The sequence below is a fragment of the Mustelus asterias genome, chromosome 12 (assembly GCF_964213995.1).
Source record: "Mustelus asterias chromosome 12, sMusAst1.hap1.1, whole genome shotgun sequence".
NCBI classification, from domain to species: Eukaryota; Metazoa; Chordata; class Chondrichthyes; order Carcharhiniformes; family Triakidae; genus Mustelus; species Mustelus asterias.
Genome location: NC_135812.1, coordinates 1073519 through 1089118, shown reverse-complemented (window position 1 = coordinate 1089118; position 15600 = coordinate 1073519). Strand labels below are relative to the sequence as shown.

Here is a 15600-nt window from a genome sequence, read left to right as displayed (position 1 = left end):
TTAGACGGTGAAACATTAGCTTCCCTAAGCACTGAACAATTGAAAGCTGCAGCTACGGAGAACAGTTGAAACTACCCAGCAAGATGAAAAGCAGTGAACTGATCCAATGGCTGATTGATAAGTAAGGTTCAAAAGTTCAATGAGCTGAACCCCAACAGCAAACCCCTCCCCTGAGCAAAATCCAACTGGAACAGCTCAGAATGCAGCTGGAGTTTCAGGAAAGGAAAAGGAGAGGAAAATAGAGAAAGAAGGAGAAAAGGAGAAAGAGAAAGAAATTGAGAAGCCCAGAAAGGACAAGAAAGAAAAAGAGAGAGAAAAAAGAGTATTTCATAAATAGTGAGAGATCAGAAAGTACTGATGTTGAAAGAGACCAAGCTGCATTGTTCACAAGTCAGTGAAAGCCAACATGCAGATGCAACACGTATTTAGAAAGGTGAATGGTATACGAACCATATAAACGAGAGGCAGGTGTAGGCTGATCTGATTGGAACCTCAAATATGTATCGGCCTAATGATAACCCATCACCTCCTTGCTTACGAAGAATCTATCAACCTCTGCTTTAAAAATATTCGGACAGCACTTCCGCAACCTTTTCAGGAAGAGAGTTCCAAAGATTCACAACCCTCGTGAAAGAAATTCGCCTCATCTCCATCTTTAATGAGCAACCCCTCATTTTTACACTGTGACCCCTAGTTCTAGATTTTCTCACGAGAGGAAACATCCATAAGTTTCAATCAAGTTGCCTCTTACTCTCCTAAACTCCAGTGGATATGAGTCTATCCTGTCTAACCTTTCTTCGTAAGATAACCCATTCCTGATCTTAGCCTGGTAAACCTTTTCTGAAATGCTTCCAACGCATTTACATCTTTTCTTAAATGAGGTGACCAATACTGCACACACTACTCCCAAATGTGGCCTCACCAGTGCCCTGTACAATTGAAACATAACCTCATTCACTTTGCATTCAATTCCCCTCGCAACAAATGATAACATTCTATTAGATTTCCTTGCTGTACCTGCATACTAGCCTACTGTGACTCTTGCACTAGCTCACCAAGTTCCTCTGCATCTCAGAGTGCTGCAATTTCTCACAATTTAGATAAAATGTTTGCTTATTATTCTTCCTGCCGAAACGGACAATTTCACACTATACTTCATTTGCCAGATTTTTGTCCACTCACTTAACCTCCCTACATCTTTTTGTGCCCTCCTCCTGTCATCTTTACAACTTACTTTCCTACCCATCTTCGTATTGTCAGCAAACTTGGCAACCATTCCTTCAATCCCTTTATTCAAGTCATTTACATAAATTATGAACAGTTTGGGATGTCAGCACTGATCCTTGTGGCACACCATGCGTTACATTTTGCTAACTCACTTGTTGGCTAGCCAATCCTATATTCATGCCAATATGTTACTCTCTATAACATGAGCTTTTACTTTCTGCAACACATCTTTGATGTAACACTTTATCAATTGTATTCTGGAAATCTGAGTACAGTCCAATAAATTGGTTAAACATGATTTCCCTTACTGCAAGAGGATTTGAGTACAAAAGGAAAGTGTTCTTGCAGTCATTAAGGGCTTTGGTGATACTACATTTTGTGCACTTTTGGTCTCCTTACCTAAGGAGGATATACTTGGCATATAGGGAGTGCAGTGAAGGTTCACCAGACTAACTACAGGGTTGGTGGGTTGTCTTATGGGGAGATTGAGCCCATGTGTGTGCATGTGGTGATGTCCAGAACCAAGGGACAGCTTCAGATTATAAGGGGAGCCATTTAGGGACAGTGATGAAGAGGAAGTGGGTGGTGAGTCTTCAGAAATCTGTACCCCTGAGGCCTGTGAAGATATAGAATAGGTGCCAGGCAGGAGATGGATAGATTTGGAAGAAATAATGTAGGGAGGAGTTCTACAATAAATGGCAGAGTCATCAGGAGTATAGAAACACAGAGGGACCTAGGTGTGCAAGTCCACAAATCCTTGAAGGTGGCAACACAGGTGGAGAAGGTGGTGAAGAAGGCATATGGTATGCTTGCCTTTATAGGACGGGGTATAGAGTATAAAAGCTGGAGTCTGATGATGCAGCTGTATAGAACGCTGGTTAGGCCACATTTGGAGTACTGCGTCCAGTTCTGGTCGCCACACTACCAGAAGGACGTGGAGGTGTTGGAGAGAGTGCAGAGAAGGTTTACCAGGATGTTGCCTGGTATGGAGGGTCTTGGCTATGAGGAGAGATTGGGTAAACTGCGGTTGTTCTCCCTGGAAAGACGGAGAATGAGGGGAGATCTAATAGAGGTGTACAAGATTATGAAGGGGATAGATAGGGTGAACGGTGGGAAGCTTTTTCCCAGATCAGAAGTGGCGTTCACGAGGGGTCACGGGCTCAAGGTGAGAGGGGCGAAGTATAACTCAGATATTAGAGGGATGTTTTTTACACAGAGGGTAGTGGGGGCCTGGAATGCGCTGCCAAGTAGGGTGGTGGAGGCAGGCACGCTGACATCGTTTAAGACTTACCTGGATAGTCACATGAGCAGCCTGGGAATGGAGGGATACAAACGATTGGTCTAGTTGGACCAAGGAGCGGCACAGGCTTGGAGGGCCGAAGGGCCTATTTCCTGTGCTGTACTGTTCTTTGTTCTCATTATTAAAGATATCAAGAAATATGGGGATAGTGCGGTAAAATGGGGTAGAAGACCAGCCAAAATTGAGTTGAATGGCAGAGCAGACTCAAGAGGCTGAATGGCCTAACTCTACTCCTATTTCCAATTTCTATGTAAATCGATGAATTTCAAAGGCAGACAGCAGTTTTGTGTGGTAAGCAGAGAGAAGATGCTGCTTTACTTTGCAAACTAACAGTTGGATGTGGAAGGGAGACTCTCTAGTCAAAGAGATGTATCCTGTAGCCATCTAAGGATTCCAGGAGATAAATTTTGATATGGTCAGAGGGGAAGAATCAGTGGGACAAGCTTTAAAGCGGCTAGTGGATTTGGCAAATCCTGCAAAAACTAATGGAGACAGTCATTTGAAACTACTACTCGGCAAAACAGGGAAATGTGAACCTATTACAAACTGGGAGCAACTATGGACAGTTTATAACTAGATGGCAATAAGACATGAAAGAAATCAAAACTGTGCACATCAGATTTTTTTGCTATATTGAAATGGACCATTGCTGAGTGATAATTGCTGCAGGTCACACAATCAGAGGATTGGTCATCTGTCCTGGAAGCTTCCAAAAGAGTTTCCATCTCATTCTTGTGCAATCTCACACCCCATTGTAAGGACATTCTAATCATGAAACCAGGGGACTTGCAGAGACTAATACTTAGAACACCTGAAGGGGTGGTAACATTCACTGGTTCATTCCCAAGGGAAGCAATGGATTTTGGCCAGAGGACCAGAAACTGTGTGTGAAGTGGCAGCTAACTCATTAATGGGCCACATCACAGGACCCCATGTTTCTAGCCTTTTGGACAGTTTTAATATTACATTTCTAGCCTGAGATTCATCCAACCTGAAAAGAACAGCAACAGGGCTCCTGTCTAACTAAGCAGCCAGTCACCATCTCTCAATGCTTGAAGCCGGTTTTATTTTAAAAGCATCCGGCCATCTCCTGCCAAGCAGTCTAGGTACAGAAAGCTTGTCGTGCTGGATCCTCATTTACTTTCTTGGACTTTTGTGTTGCTGTATTTAACCAGGATCTCATCTGAAATTAACTCTGCCATGAAGGAAACACCCTCTGGGCTTTGACTTTCTGAACTCTGGAAATCACGCGAATATTTATTTTTGTCATTCTTTTAATGCTATCAATCGTTACAAAAACTCCCACTTTTCTACCCTCTTACTGTGTGTGTGTGTGTGTGTGTGTGTGTGTGTGTGTGTGTGTGTGCGTGTGCCCCCCACCACAGCGAGTTACGCAGGAGAGTTTGCTCTGTGTTACTTGTAAAATTCAAACTGAGAGTTTGGGGAAACATGCCACAGCCTACTTTAAAAACCTGAGAATGCCTCTGCTGAAGGGCAAATGGTGGAGGATAAAGTATTCATTTTGCCGTGCTCTCTTGTTCATAATAGCTATAAAGGACTGTAATTCCATGGAGAGTGCAAAATGTGCTAAGTATAAAATGGAACATTCCTTTTGAAGTATCAGTTGCTTTTAAAGTTAAAATGGGTTTAGTCGCTAGTGTTTGTTTTAGTTATGTTACAGTAAAATTTCTAAAACATAAAATCTTTGTTTCATTTTTTCAGTTATTAATTAGAGTTTGGTATTTTTTTAAAAGTTACTTGTCTCTACGAGGTTTGCTATGCCCCATAATTCTAGATTCCCCCACGGGGACAAATATCCATGCCAATGGAAAGGCTGACTCACCACTCTAAGTTTGTGCTGTTGCAGCAGCATGTCCAGGTTGTGCCGCCTTTTGTAGTTGAAGTAGAAATTCTTGCACTGCGCTTCGCTTTTGGTGCCCACCATCTTGGCAATGGCTGCCCAGTTCCGTCCGTGTTCCACGAGTCCTAAGATAAAGACACAAGGAAACAGAATTAAATTATGAGTCACAGGTAATTACAGCAAAAAAGGAGATCACTTCGCTCTCTTTAAAACTATCCAATCAGTCCCATTTCCCGACTCTATCCTCATAATCCTGCGAGTTTATTTCCCTCAACTGCCCATCCAATTTCCTTTTCAAATCATTGTCTCTGCTTCCACCACTCTCGTAGGCAGTGTTAAGGTCATTACTATTTGCTGCATGAAGAAGGTTCTTGCTCACATGTCCCCTGCATCTCGTCAAAAACTTTAAATTTGTGTCCCCTAGTCTTTGTACCATCAGCTAATGGGAAGACATTTTCCTTGTTTACCTTAACTTAAAGTTTCGGGAGGGGAACATGTGGCAAATAGTGACCACAATTCTGTTAGCTTTAGGATAGTGATGGAAAAGGATGAGTGGTGTCCCAAGGGTAAGGTGTTGAATTGGGGGAAGGCTAACTTTAGTGGGATTAGGCAGAAATTGGCAGCTCTTGATTGGGAGAGGCTGTTTGAGGGTAAATCCACATCTGGCATGTGGGAGTCTTTTAAGGAACAGTTGTTAGGGCTGCAGGATAGGCATATGCCTGTAAAAAAGGATAGGATGGGTAGGATTCGAGAACCGTGGATAACCAGGGAAATTGAGGGATTGGTCAAAAAGAAAAGCGAGGCGTATGTTAGGTCCAGGCAGCTAAAAACGGAGGGAGCTCTGGAGGAATGCAAAGAAAGGAGGAAAGAACTCAAACGAGGAAATAGAAGGACAAAAAGGGGTCACGAAATGTCCTTGGCAGATAGGATTAAGGAGAATCCCAAGGCATTTTATTCATACGTTAGGAACAAAAGGGTTGTCAGGGTAAAAATCGGACCTCTCAGGGACAAAAGTGGGGAATTATGCTTGGAGCCCAAAGAAGTAGGGGAGATCCTAAATGAATACTTTGCGTCGGTATTCACAAAGGAGAGGGATGTGTTGACTGGGAGTGTCTCGGAGGGGAGTGTTGACCCGTTAGAGAAAATCTCCATTACAAGGTTTTTTAGGGAATATAAAGACTGACAAATCCCCAGGGCCTGATGGAATCTATCCAAGGCTGCTCAGGGAGGAGAGAGATGAAATCGCTGGGCCTCTGACGCAAATCTTTGTCTCGTCACTGGACACAGGTGAGGTCCCAGAGGATAGCTAATGTGGTCCCGTTATTTAAGAAGAGTAGGAAAGATAACCCGGGAAATTATAGGCCGGTGAGCTTGACGTCCGTGGTAGGGAAGTTGTTGGAGAGGATTCTTAGAGATAGGATGTATGCGCATTTAGAAAGGAATAAACTCATTAACGATAGTCAGCATGGTTTTGTGAGAGGGAGGTCATGCCTCACTAACCTGGTGGAGTTTGTTGAAGAAGGGCGGCACGGTAGCACAGTGGTTAGCACTGCTGCTTCACAGCTCCAGGGTCCCGGGTTCAATTCCCGGCTCGGGTCACTATCTGTGTGGAGTTTGCACATTCTCCTCGTGTCTGCGTGGGTTTCCTCCGGGTGCTCCGGTTTCCTCCCACAGTCCAAAGATGTGCGGGTTAGGTTGATTGGCCAGGTTAAAAATTGCCCCTTAGAGTCCTGAGATGTGTAGGTTAGAGGGATTAGCGGGTAAATATGTGGGGATAGGGCCTGGGTGGGATTGTGGTCGGTGCAGACACGATGGGCCAAATGGCCTCCTTCTGCACTGTAGGGTTTCTATGATTCTAAGTGGCTAGAATGGTTGACGAGGGAAGGGCCGTGGATGTCGTCTATATGGACTTTAGTAAAGCGTTTGACAAAGTCCCTCATGGTAGGTTGGTGCAAAAGGTTGGATTTCATGGGATAAAGGGGGAGGTGGCTAGATGGGTGGAGAACTGGTTTGGTCACAGAAGACAGAGGGTGGTAGTGGAAGAGTCTTTTTCCGGCTGGATGCCTGTGACTAGTGGTGTTCCGCAGGGCTCTGTATTGGGACCTCTGCTGTTTGTGATTTATATAAACGATCTGGAAGAAGGTGTAACTGGGGTGATCAGTAAGTTTGCGGACGACACGAAAATGGCTGGACTTGCAGATAGTGAGGAACATTGTCAGAGGCTACAGAAGGATATAGATAGGCTGGAAATTTGGGCAAAAACATGGCAGATGGAGTTCAATCCAGATCAATGCGAAGTGATGCATTTTGGTAGAACTAACGTACGGGGGAGCTATACGATAAATGGCAGAACCATAAAGGGTGTAGATACACAGAGGGACCTGGGTGTGCAAGTCCACAGATCCTTGAAGGTGACGGCACAGGTGGAGAAGGTAGTGAATAAGGCATATGGCATGCTTGCCTTTATAGGACGGGGCATAGAGTATAAAAGTTGGAGTCTGATGTTGCAGTTGTATAGAACGTTGGTTCGGCCACATTTGGAATACTGCGCCCAGTTCTGGTCGCCACACGACCAGAAGGACGTGGAGGCTTGAGAGAGAATGCAGAGGAGGTTTACCAGGATGTTGCCTGGTATGGAGGGGCTTAGTTATGAGGAGAGATTGGGTAAACTGGGGTTGTTCTCACTGGAAAGATGGAGGATGAGGGGTGACCTAATAGAGGTGTATAAAATTATGAAAGGCATAGATAGGGTGAATGGTGGGAAGCTTTTTCCCAGGTCGGTGGTGACGTTCACGAGGGGTCATAGGTTCAAGGTGAAGGGGGAGAGGTTGAACACAGATATCAGAAGACGTATTTTACACAGAGGGTGATGGGGGTCTGGAATGCGCTGCCGGGCAAGGTGGTGGAGGCGGACACACTGGGAACGTTTAAGACTTATCTAGATAGCCACATGAACGGAGTGGGAATGGAGGGATACAAAAGAATGGTCTAGTTTGGACCAGGGAGCGGCGCGGGCTTGGAGGGCCGAAGCGCCTGTTCCTGTGCTGTATTGTTCTTTGTTAACTAAAGCAGTCGTAATCTTGTACACCTCTATCAAATCTCCCCTCAATTTCCTTTGCCCTAAGAAAAGCTCAATTCCTCCAACCTAACATAGAACATAGAACATTACAGCGCAGTACAGGCCCTTCGGCCCTCGATGTTGCGCCGACCAGTGAAACCAATCCAAAGCCCATCCATCCTACACTATTCCAATATCATTCATATGTTTATTCAATAACCATTTGAATACTCTTAATGTTGATGAGTTCACTACTGATGAGTTGATGAGTCCACTATTCCTTCTACCTAAAATTCCCCAATCCTATAAATTGGTGCAGAGGAGATACCCGATCCTCTACACTGGTAGAGGATCCCACCCTTCCATCCTCCTCTAACCTAATTATAAGTGTGGGGAAGTTTTTTGTTTTCTTTTTTTCTTGCTGGTAATGGCTTCAGGGATGGCAGTTCAGGCAGTATGCTGCATCTCCTGTGGGATGTATGTGGTGAGGAAATCCAGTAGTGTTTCAGGAGATTTTAGTTGTAAGAAGTGCATTAGATTGCAGCTTCTGGAGGAGCGTGTAAAGGAGCTGGAGGGGGAGGTAGAGGAACTCCGCATAATTCGGGAGGCGGAGGTGGAAGTTGATAGGAGTTATAGAGAAATAGTAACTCCTAGAAATGAGGCTTGGGTCAATGCCAGGAGGAGGGGTAAGAAGCAATCGGGAAGACAATCCCCTGGGGCGGTTCCCCTCCATAATAGGTTTTCGGTGCTGGAGGCTACAGTTGAGGAGGAATCAACTGAGCATGGAGAGCAGATCTCTGGGGGTGAGCCGAGTGAGAAAGCTCAGGTGGTTAGGGGCTGTAAAAGACTGGGCCTTGTGATTGGGGACTCCACAATTAAGGGGACAGATAGGAAGGTCGGAACTAAAGGTAGGGACTCAGGGTTGGTGTGTTGCCTACCAGGGGCTGGGGTCCGGGATGTGTCTGACAGGGTATTCAGGACTCTTAGGGGGGAGGGAGATAAACCACAAGTTATTGTACATGTGGGGACACACGACATAGGGAGGATAGGGGAAGGGGATATTAGGCAGGGATTTATGGAGTTGGGGTGGAAAGTAAAGGCCAAGACTGACAGAGTGGTTATCTCTGGACTCTTGCCTGTACCACGGGATAGTTTAGAGAGGAATAGGGAGAGGGAAGGTTTGAATTCATGGCTGAGGGGATGGTGCAGGAGGGAGGGGTTCAGGTACTTAAGCAATTGGGGCTCGTACTGGGGAAGGTGTGACCTCTATGAGAAGGATGGTCTACACCTTAATCAGAAGGGGACCAATATCCTGGGGGGTAAATTTGCTAAGGCCATGCAGGGAGGTTTAAACTGATTCGGGGGGGGGGAGGGATCCTGAGTAGTGGGGCTGAAAGTGAGGGATGCATGGATGGGGACTGCAATGCACGGCATTGCAGAGGTGGGGTGGAGCAGGGTTTGAAATGTGTATACTTCAATGCCAGGAGTATTCGCAATAAAGTGGGTGAACTTGCAGCGTGGATCAGTACCTGGGACTTCGATGTTGTGGCTATTTCAGAGACATGGATAGAGCAGGGGCAGGAATGGATGCTGCAGGTCCCGGGGTTCAAATGTTTTAGTCGAAGTAGGGAAGGAGGTAGAAGAGGGGGAGGGGTAGCATTATTGGTCAGAGATTGTATCACAGTGTCAGAGAGGAGGTTTGATGAGGACTTATCTGTTGAGGTAGTATGGGCGGAGATTAGAAATAGGAGAGGAGAGGTCACCCTGTTGGGAGTCTTTTATAGACCTCCTAAAAGTTCTAGAGAGGTTGAGGAAAGGATTGCGGAGTCAATCCTGCTTAGGAGTGAAAGTAATAGGGCAATTGTTATGGGGGATTTTAACTTGACTAATATTGACTGGAATTGTTATAGCTCTAGCTCGTTAGAGGGGTCAGTTTTTGTTCAAAGCGTGCAGGAAGGTTTTTTTTTGACTCAGTATGTAGACAGGCCAACTAGAGGTGAGGCTATATTGGATCTGGTGCTGGGAAATGAGCCAGACCAGGTGCTAGACTTGGAAGTTGGTGTGCATTTTGGTGATAGTGACCACAATTCGGTTACGTTCACCTTAGTGATGGAAAGGGATAGGCATGAACCTCGGGCCAGTGGTTTTAGCTGGGGGAAGGGTAATTATGAGGCTATTAGGAGAGAATTAGGAAACATAGGTTGGACTAGGAGATTACAGGGACTGGGAACGTCCGACATGTGGAGTTTTTTCAAGGAGCAGCTACTGCGAGTCTGTGATAGGTATGTCCCTGTCAGGCAAGGAGGAATTGGTAGGGCTAGGGAACCGTGGTGCACCAAAAAAGTTTCTTTGTTGGTTAAAAAGAAAAAGGAGGCTTATGTTTGGATGAGACGTGAGCACTCGGGTAGTGCACTAGAAAGCTTTAGATTGGCTAAGAGGGAGTTGAAGAGCGAGCTTAGAAGGGCTAAAAGGGGACATGAGAAGACTTTGGCGGATAGGGTTAAAGAGAATCCTAAGGCGTTCTATAGGTATGTCAAGAACAGAAGGTTGGTTAGGGCAAGTTTAGGGCCAGTTATAGATGGCAGAGGGAAGTTATGTGTGGAACCGGAGGAGATTGGTGAAGCATTGAACCAATATTTCTCTTCGGTGTTCACGCAAGGGGACATGAATATAGCTGAGGAGGACACTGGGTTGCAAGGGAGTAGAATAGACAGTATTACAGTTGATAAGGAGGATGTGCAGGATATTCTGGAGGGTCTGAAAATAGATAAATCCCCTGGTCCGGATGGGATTTATCCAAGGATTCTCTGGGAGGCAAGAGAAGTGATTGCAGAGCCTCTGGCTCTGATCTTCAGGTCGTCGTTGGCCTCTGGTATAGTACCAGAAGATTGGAGGTTAGCGAATGTTGTCCCATTGTTTAAGAAGGGGAACAGAGACTTCCCCGGGAATTATAGACCGGTGAGTCTCACTTCTGTTGTCGGCAAGATGTTGGAAAAAATTATAAGGGATAGGATTTATAGTTATTTGGAGAGTAATGAATTGATAGGTGATAGTCAGCATGGTTTTGTGGCAGGTAGGTCGTGCCTTACTAACCTTATTGAGTTTTTTGAGAAAGTGACCAAGGAGGTGGATGGGGGCAAGGCAGTGGACGTGGTATATATGGATTTTAGTAAGGCGTTTGATAAGGTTCACCATGGTAGGCTTCTGCAGAAAATGCAGATGTATGGGATTGGGGGTGATCTAGGAAATTGGATCAGGAATTGGCTAGCGGATAGGAAACAGAGGGTGGTGGTTGATAGTAAATATTCATCATGGAGTGCGGTTACAAGTGGTGTACCTCAGGGATCTGTTTTGGGGCCACTGCTGTTTGTAATATTTATTAATGATCTGGATGAGGGTATAGTTGGGTGGATTAGCAAATTTGCTGATGACACCAAAGTCGGTGGTGTGGTAGACAGTGAGGAAGGGTGTCGTAGTTTGCAGGAAGACTTAGACAGGTTGCAAAGTTGGGCCGAGAGGTGGCGGATGGAGTTTAATGCGGAGAAGTGTGAGGTAATTCACTTTGGTAGGAATAACAGATGTGTTGAGTATAGGGCTAACGGGAGGACTATGAATAGTGTGGAGGAGCAGAGGGATCTAGGTGTATGTGTGCATAGATCCCTGAAAGTTGGGAATCAAGTAGATAAGGTTGTTAAGAAGGCATATGGTGTCTTGGCGTTTATTGGTAGGGGGATTGAATTTAGGAGTCGTAGCGTTATGTTGCAACTGTACACAACTCTGGTGCGGCCGCACTTGGAGTACTGTGTGCAGTTCTGGTCCCCACATTACAGGAAGGATGTGGAGGCTTTGGAGAGGGTGCAGAGGAGGTTTACCAGGATGTTGCCTGGTATGGAGGGGAGATCCTATGAGGAGAGGCTGAGGGATTTGGGATTGTTTTCGCTGGAAAGGCGGCGGCTAAGAGGGGATCTTATTGAAACATATAAGATGATTAGAGGTTTAGATAGGGTGGATAGTGATAGCCTTTTTCCTCTGATGGAGAAATCCAGCACGAGGGGGCATGGCTTTAAATTGAGGGGGGGTAGTTATAGAACCGATGTCAGGGGTAGGTTCTTTACCCAGAGGGTGGTGAGGGATTGGAATGCCCTGCCAGCATCAGTAGTAAATGCGCCTAGTTTGGGGGCGTTTAAGAGATCCGTAGATAGGTTCATGGACGAAAAGAAATTGGTTTAGGTTGGAGGGTCACAGTTTTTTTTTTAACTGGTCGGTGCAACATCGTGGGCCGAAGGGCCTGTTCTGCGCTGTAATGTTCTATGTTCTATGTTCTAATCCTGGAATTATTCCAATAAATCTTTTCTGTACCCTCTCAAGATGCTTCACATACTTCCTAAAGTGTGGCCACCAGCAATGGGCTTGAAACTCCAGTTGTGGTCAAACCAGAGCTTTATAACTCAATACCGTAGCTTACTCTGTCCCTACTGTGATGATCGTGTGATTGATATAGATTTTTTTTTAATGCTTAAGGGGAATGTTCAAAAATTTAGCTTTATGCTGCAGACAGTCAGTATGTCTGGTAGGAATGCAGATCAGATTTTATGAAAGCAAGATAATTATTCATCTCAACTTTCCAAGAGTTTATTTCAAGTTGAGCTAAGATTTTTGTTTAAGTTCCCCTGGAATTTATGATTAGAGTGATCGACAGGGCCATATGAAGATGGGTTAATGTGCAGAGCTGGGTCTGTAGCAGAGAAACTAGGCTTTTGCAGAAAGCAGTTAGTTTCAGCTGAAGCTGGAAGGATTTTCCAGGTTTCTGGAACGCTATCTCTCTCTGAACGCTCCAAGACAATTAACAAATGTTAAAGCAAGTACGCCTGAGTTTGCTAACTGTATTTTTTAAAAGTGGGTTTGATCCATGCATGAATGTGGCTTATTTGGAACTGGAATAGTCATGAGCTAGAAAGTAAAGTCGTTTCCTTTCATTTTAAAATATTGTTCAACTGTTAATGGTTAAGCTGATTCATTTGTTAAGAGTTATATTTAAATTGCATTATTAAATAAAGCTTGTTTGACTATTAAAGATCCCTAATTTGTTGGTGGAATTACTCCCGGAGTGAAATATCCTATCCTCACATTTATGTTTATTCATTTGTGGGACATGGGCATCGCTGGCTGGCCAACATTTATTGCCCATCCCTAGTTGCCGGAGGGCAGTTGAGAGTTAACCACATTGCCGTGGCTCTAGAGTCATATGTCGGGCAGACCGGGTAAGGATGGCAGATTTCCTTCCCTAAAGGGAATTAGCGAACCAGATGGGTTTTTCCAACAGTTGACAATGGTTTCATGGTCATCAGTAGATTCTTAATTCCAGATATTTTATACTCAATTCAAATTCTACAATCTGGCATGACAGGATTCGAACCCGGGTCTCCAGAACATCAACTGAGTTTCTTGATTAATAATCTAGCGATAATACCACTAGGCCATCGCCTCCCCTTAGGTTGCCCTCATTGACCCTTTCTGTTATCTCATCAAAAATTTCCACCAAGTTAGTTAAACATGATTTCTCCTTTAGAAACCCATGCTGACTCTTCCTAACCAATCCACATTTTTCCATGTGACAACTAATTCTATCCCAAATAATTGTTTCTTGAAGCTTGCCCACCACTGAAGTTAAAATTAAAAAAATTCATTTATGGGATGTAGGTGTGGCTGGCTGGCCAGCATTTATTGCCCTTCCTAGTGGCCCTTCAGAAAGTGGTGGTGAGCTGCCTTCTTGAACTGCTGCAGTACCTTAGGTGTAGGCACATCCACAGTGTTGTTGGGAAGGAAATTCCAGGATTTTTACCCAGCAACAGTGAAAGAACGGCAATATGTTTTCAAGTCAGGCTGATAGGAACATCCAGGTGGTAGTGGTCCCAGGTATCTGCTGTCCTTGTCCTTCTAGATGGTAGTGGTTGTGGATTTGCAAGATACCACTGATGAAACCTTGGAGAGTTCCTGCAGTGCATCTTGTAGCTGTTACACGTGTTGCCATTGTTTGTCAGTGGTGAAGGGACTGAATGTTTGTTGAAGGGGTAGCGATCGAGCAGACTCCTTTGTCCTGGATGGCTCCAAAGAAGAGTCATGTTGAAATGTTAACTCTATTTTCTCTCTCCACATATGCTGCCAGACCAGATGCTTTTTCCTGCATTTTTCTGTTTTTGTTTTGGATTCCAGTATTCACCGTAATTTGCTTTTATTTAAAGAGCAAGAACTTTCATCCCACAGATTGATGCTAAAGTTTCCATCTTCCATTTTCAGATCCATTCATTATCATGGATATCTCATGATATATTTAACACATCTGATGACTGCATTCCATAAAATCCACTAATAACTGAGACCGCTCTTCAATAACAATGTGTTAATCGATACCATTGTTCTGTGCAACCCATCAACTGATCCAACACACCAATAATTAGCAGCTTATCATCACCGCTGACATCAGGGATTGGAAGCTAAAGCAGCTTCTGAATGCTATCCAACTTTCCTCTTCCTTGCTTCCTGCTGACCACGTCTATCTCCCATCCTCATTCCTTACTGGCCTGCACCACGCTCTGACATTCCACTTGATAACTTTCAACTTGTGTCCTCGCAAAAGTCTCAATTCATCCAAGTAAGTTCCTAATCCAACAAAACCCATCACCATGTACAGTGCCCTCTTCTTCCATAATATTCTTGCTGGGGGGCTCTCACTGCATCACCAATAAAAAGTGCGATATAAATGCAAGTCTTTCTATTTTCCACCTTATTTACATTGACCCGAGAAGGCAGACAGGTCCTCAGTTTACTGCCTCATCCTAAAGATGGCATACCTCTTGTAATGCAGTACTTCCCTCAATACTGTGCTGAAGTGTTAGCCTAGATTAAATGTTTAAAATCTGAAATAATTCTATTATTTCTACACCAATGCATTACAAGCAATCAGAGATAGCTCAGTGAGCCAACTATGGCAACAAACAAGAACAGCTGTTTTTAATGTATACAAGTTATATTAGAATTGAATTAGACTTTACATACTATGTACAACAGTAAGGTTTCTAATAGAAGGATATGTTGAAAGGATGAGAAGTAGTAGATGGAGTGGTAGGAGGTTCACACGGAATATAAGCACCAGGAGGGTTGAAAGGCTCATTTCTGTGCTGTAAATTCAAAGTCATTCGAATGGAAACTGCAAAGCTTTCAAATTAGTAGGTGATATTTATAAAATGATTAATTTGCATTTACAGATTTAACGAAGTGGCTCGTCAATCAACAGTCTTGACGAGGGAAGCTCTCTACAAGAAAGGCAGTACAGCTACACAAACAAAATAAGACACAATGAGATACTGTCAGGCTTTGAAACCAGACAAAATGTTTTTAAATATACTAACCTTTTTTGGCCACTTCCATTTCTTCCTCTGTCCAACGGGAAGTCTCCACAGGCTCAGTCACAGCTGAAAAGTACAAGGAACAATCTGTTCAGAGTGTGGAGAACCCTCAGCCACCTCAGCTTTCTACAATCGATCCATCTATTTACATTAACCATGCTTAAAGCCTTCCTTAAAAGCTGCTGGTGGCCTGCAAAGATCTGTCAACTCTGCTTACTCCAAAGTTGGACAAATCTCATTTCCTGCTGCCTACAGAAAGTTAAATCAAATCTTGGGACTGAACACATACTTGTCAATTGAGCACCCAAGACAAATTCCAGTTCACTGGCAGCATCAAACCCAAATGTTTGTAAAGGCGTGGCAATAAGTCAAAGGTCACCATCTGTAGAGTTCCATTGAGCCATTCCCTCTAAACACAATACCTCACTTAGGTTGTAGTCCAGGTTGTAGTCCAGCTACAATATTCAGAAAAAAACTATGCATTTATATAGCACTTTTCATGATCACTGGATGGTTAAAAACACTTTACAGTGAATTAAGTACTTTTGAAGTGCGGTCACAGTTAACATAGAACATAGAACAATACAGCACAGAACAGGCCCTTCAGCCCACGATGTTGTGCCGAGCTTTATCTGAAACCAAGATCAAGCTATCCCACTCCCTATCATCCTGGTGTGCTCCATGTGCCTATCCAATAACCGCTTAAATGTTCCTAAAGTGTCTGACTCCACTATCACTGCAGGCAGTC

The 15600-nt window shown here is 44.2% G+C and overlaps 1 protein-coding gene across 26 annotated transcripts in view; it reads right to left on the bottom strand.

The window, feature by feature from the left end:
* Positions 1–15600, bottom strand: part of ncor1 (nuclear receptor corepressor 1) — a 376647-nt gene that overhangs the window by 119196 nt on the left and 241851 nt on the right. For all 26 annotated transcript variants that reach the window (XM_078224546.1, XM_078224545.1, XM_078224544.1 and 23 more), the window contains 2 exons: positions 14856–14918; positions 4371–4513 (listed from right to left, as the gene is read on the bottom strand). In XM_078224546.1, the coding sequence (XP_078080672.1) occupies positions 4371–4513; positions 14856–14918 (206 nt within the window). The remainder of the gene's footprint in view (positions 1–4370; positions 4514–14855; positions 14919–15600) is intronic.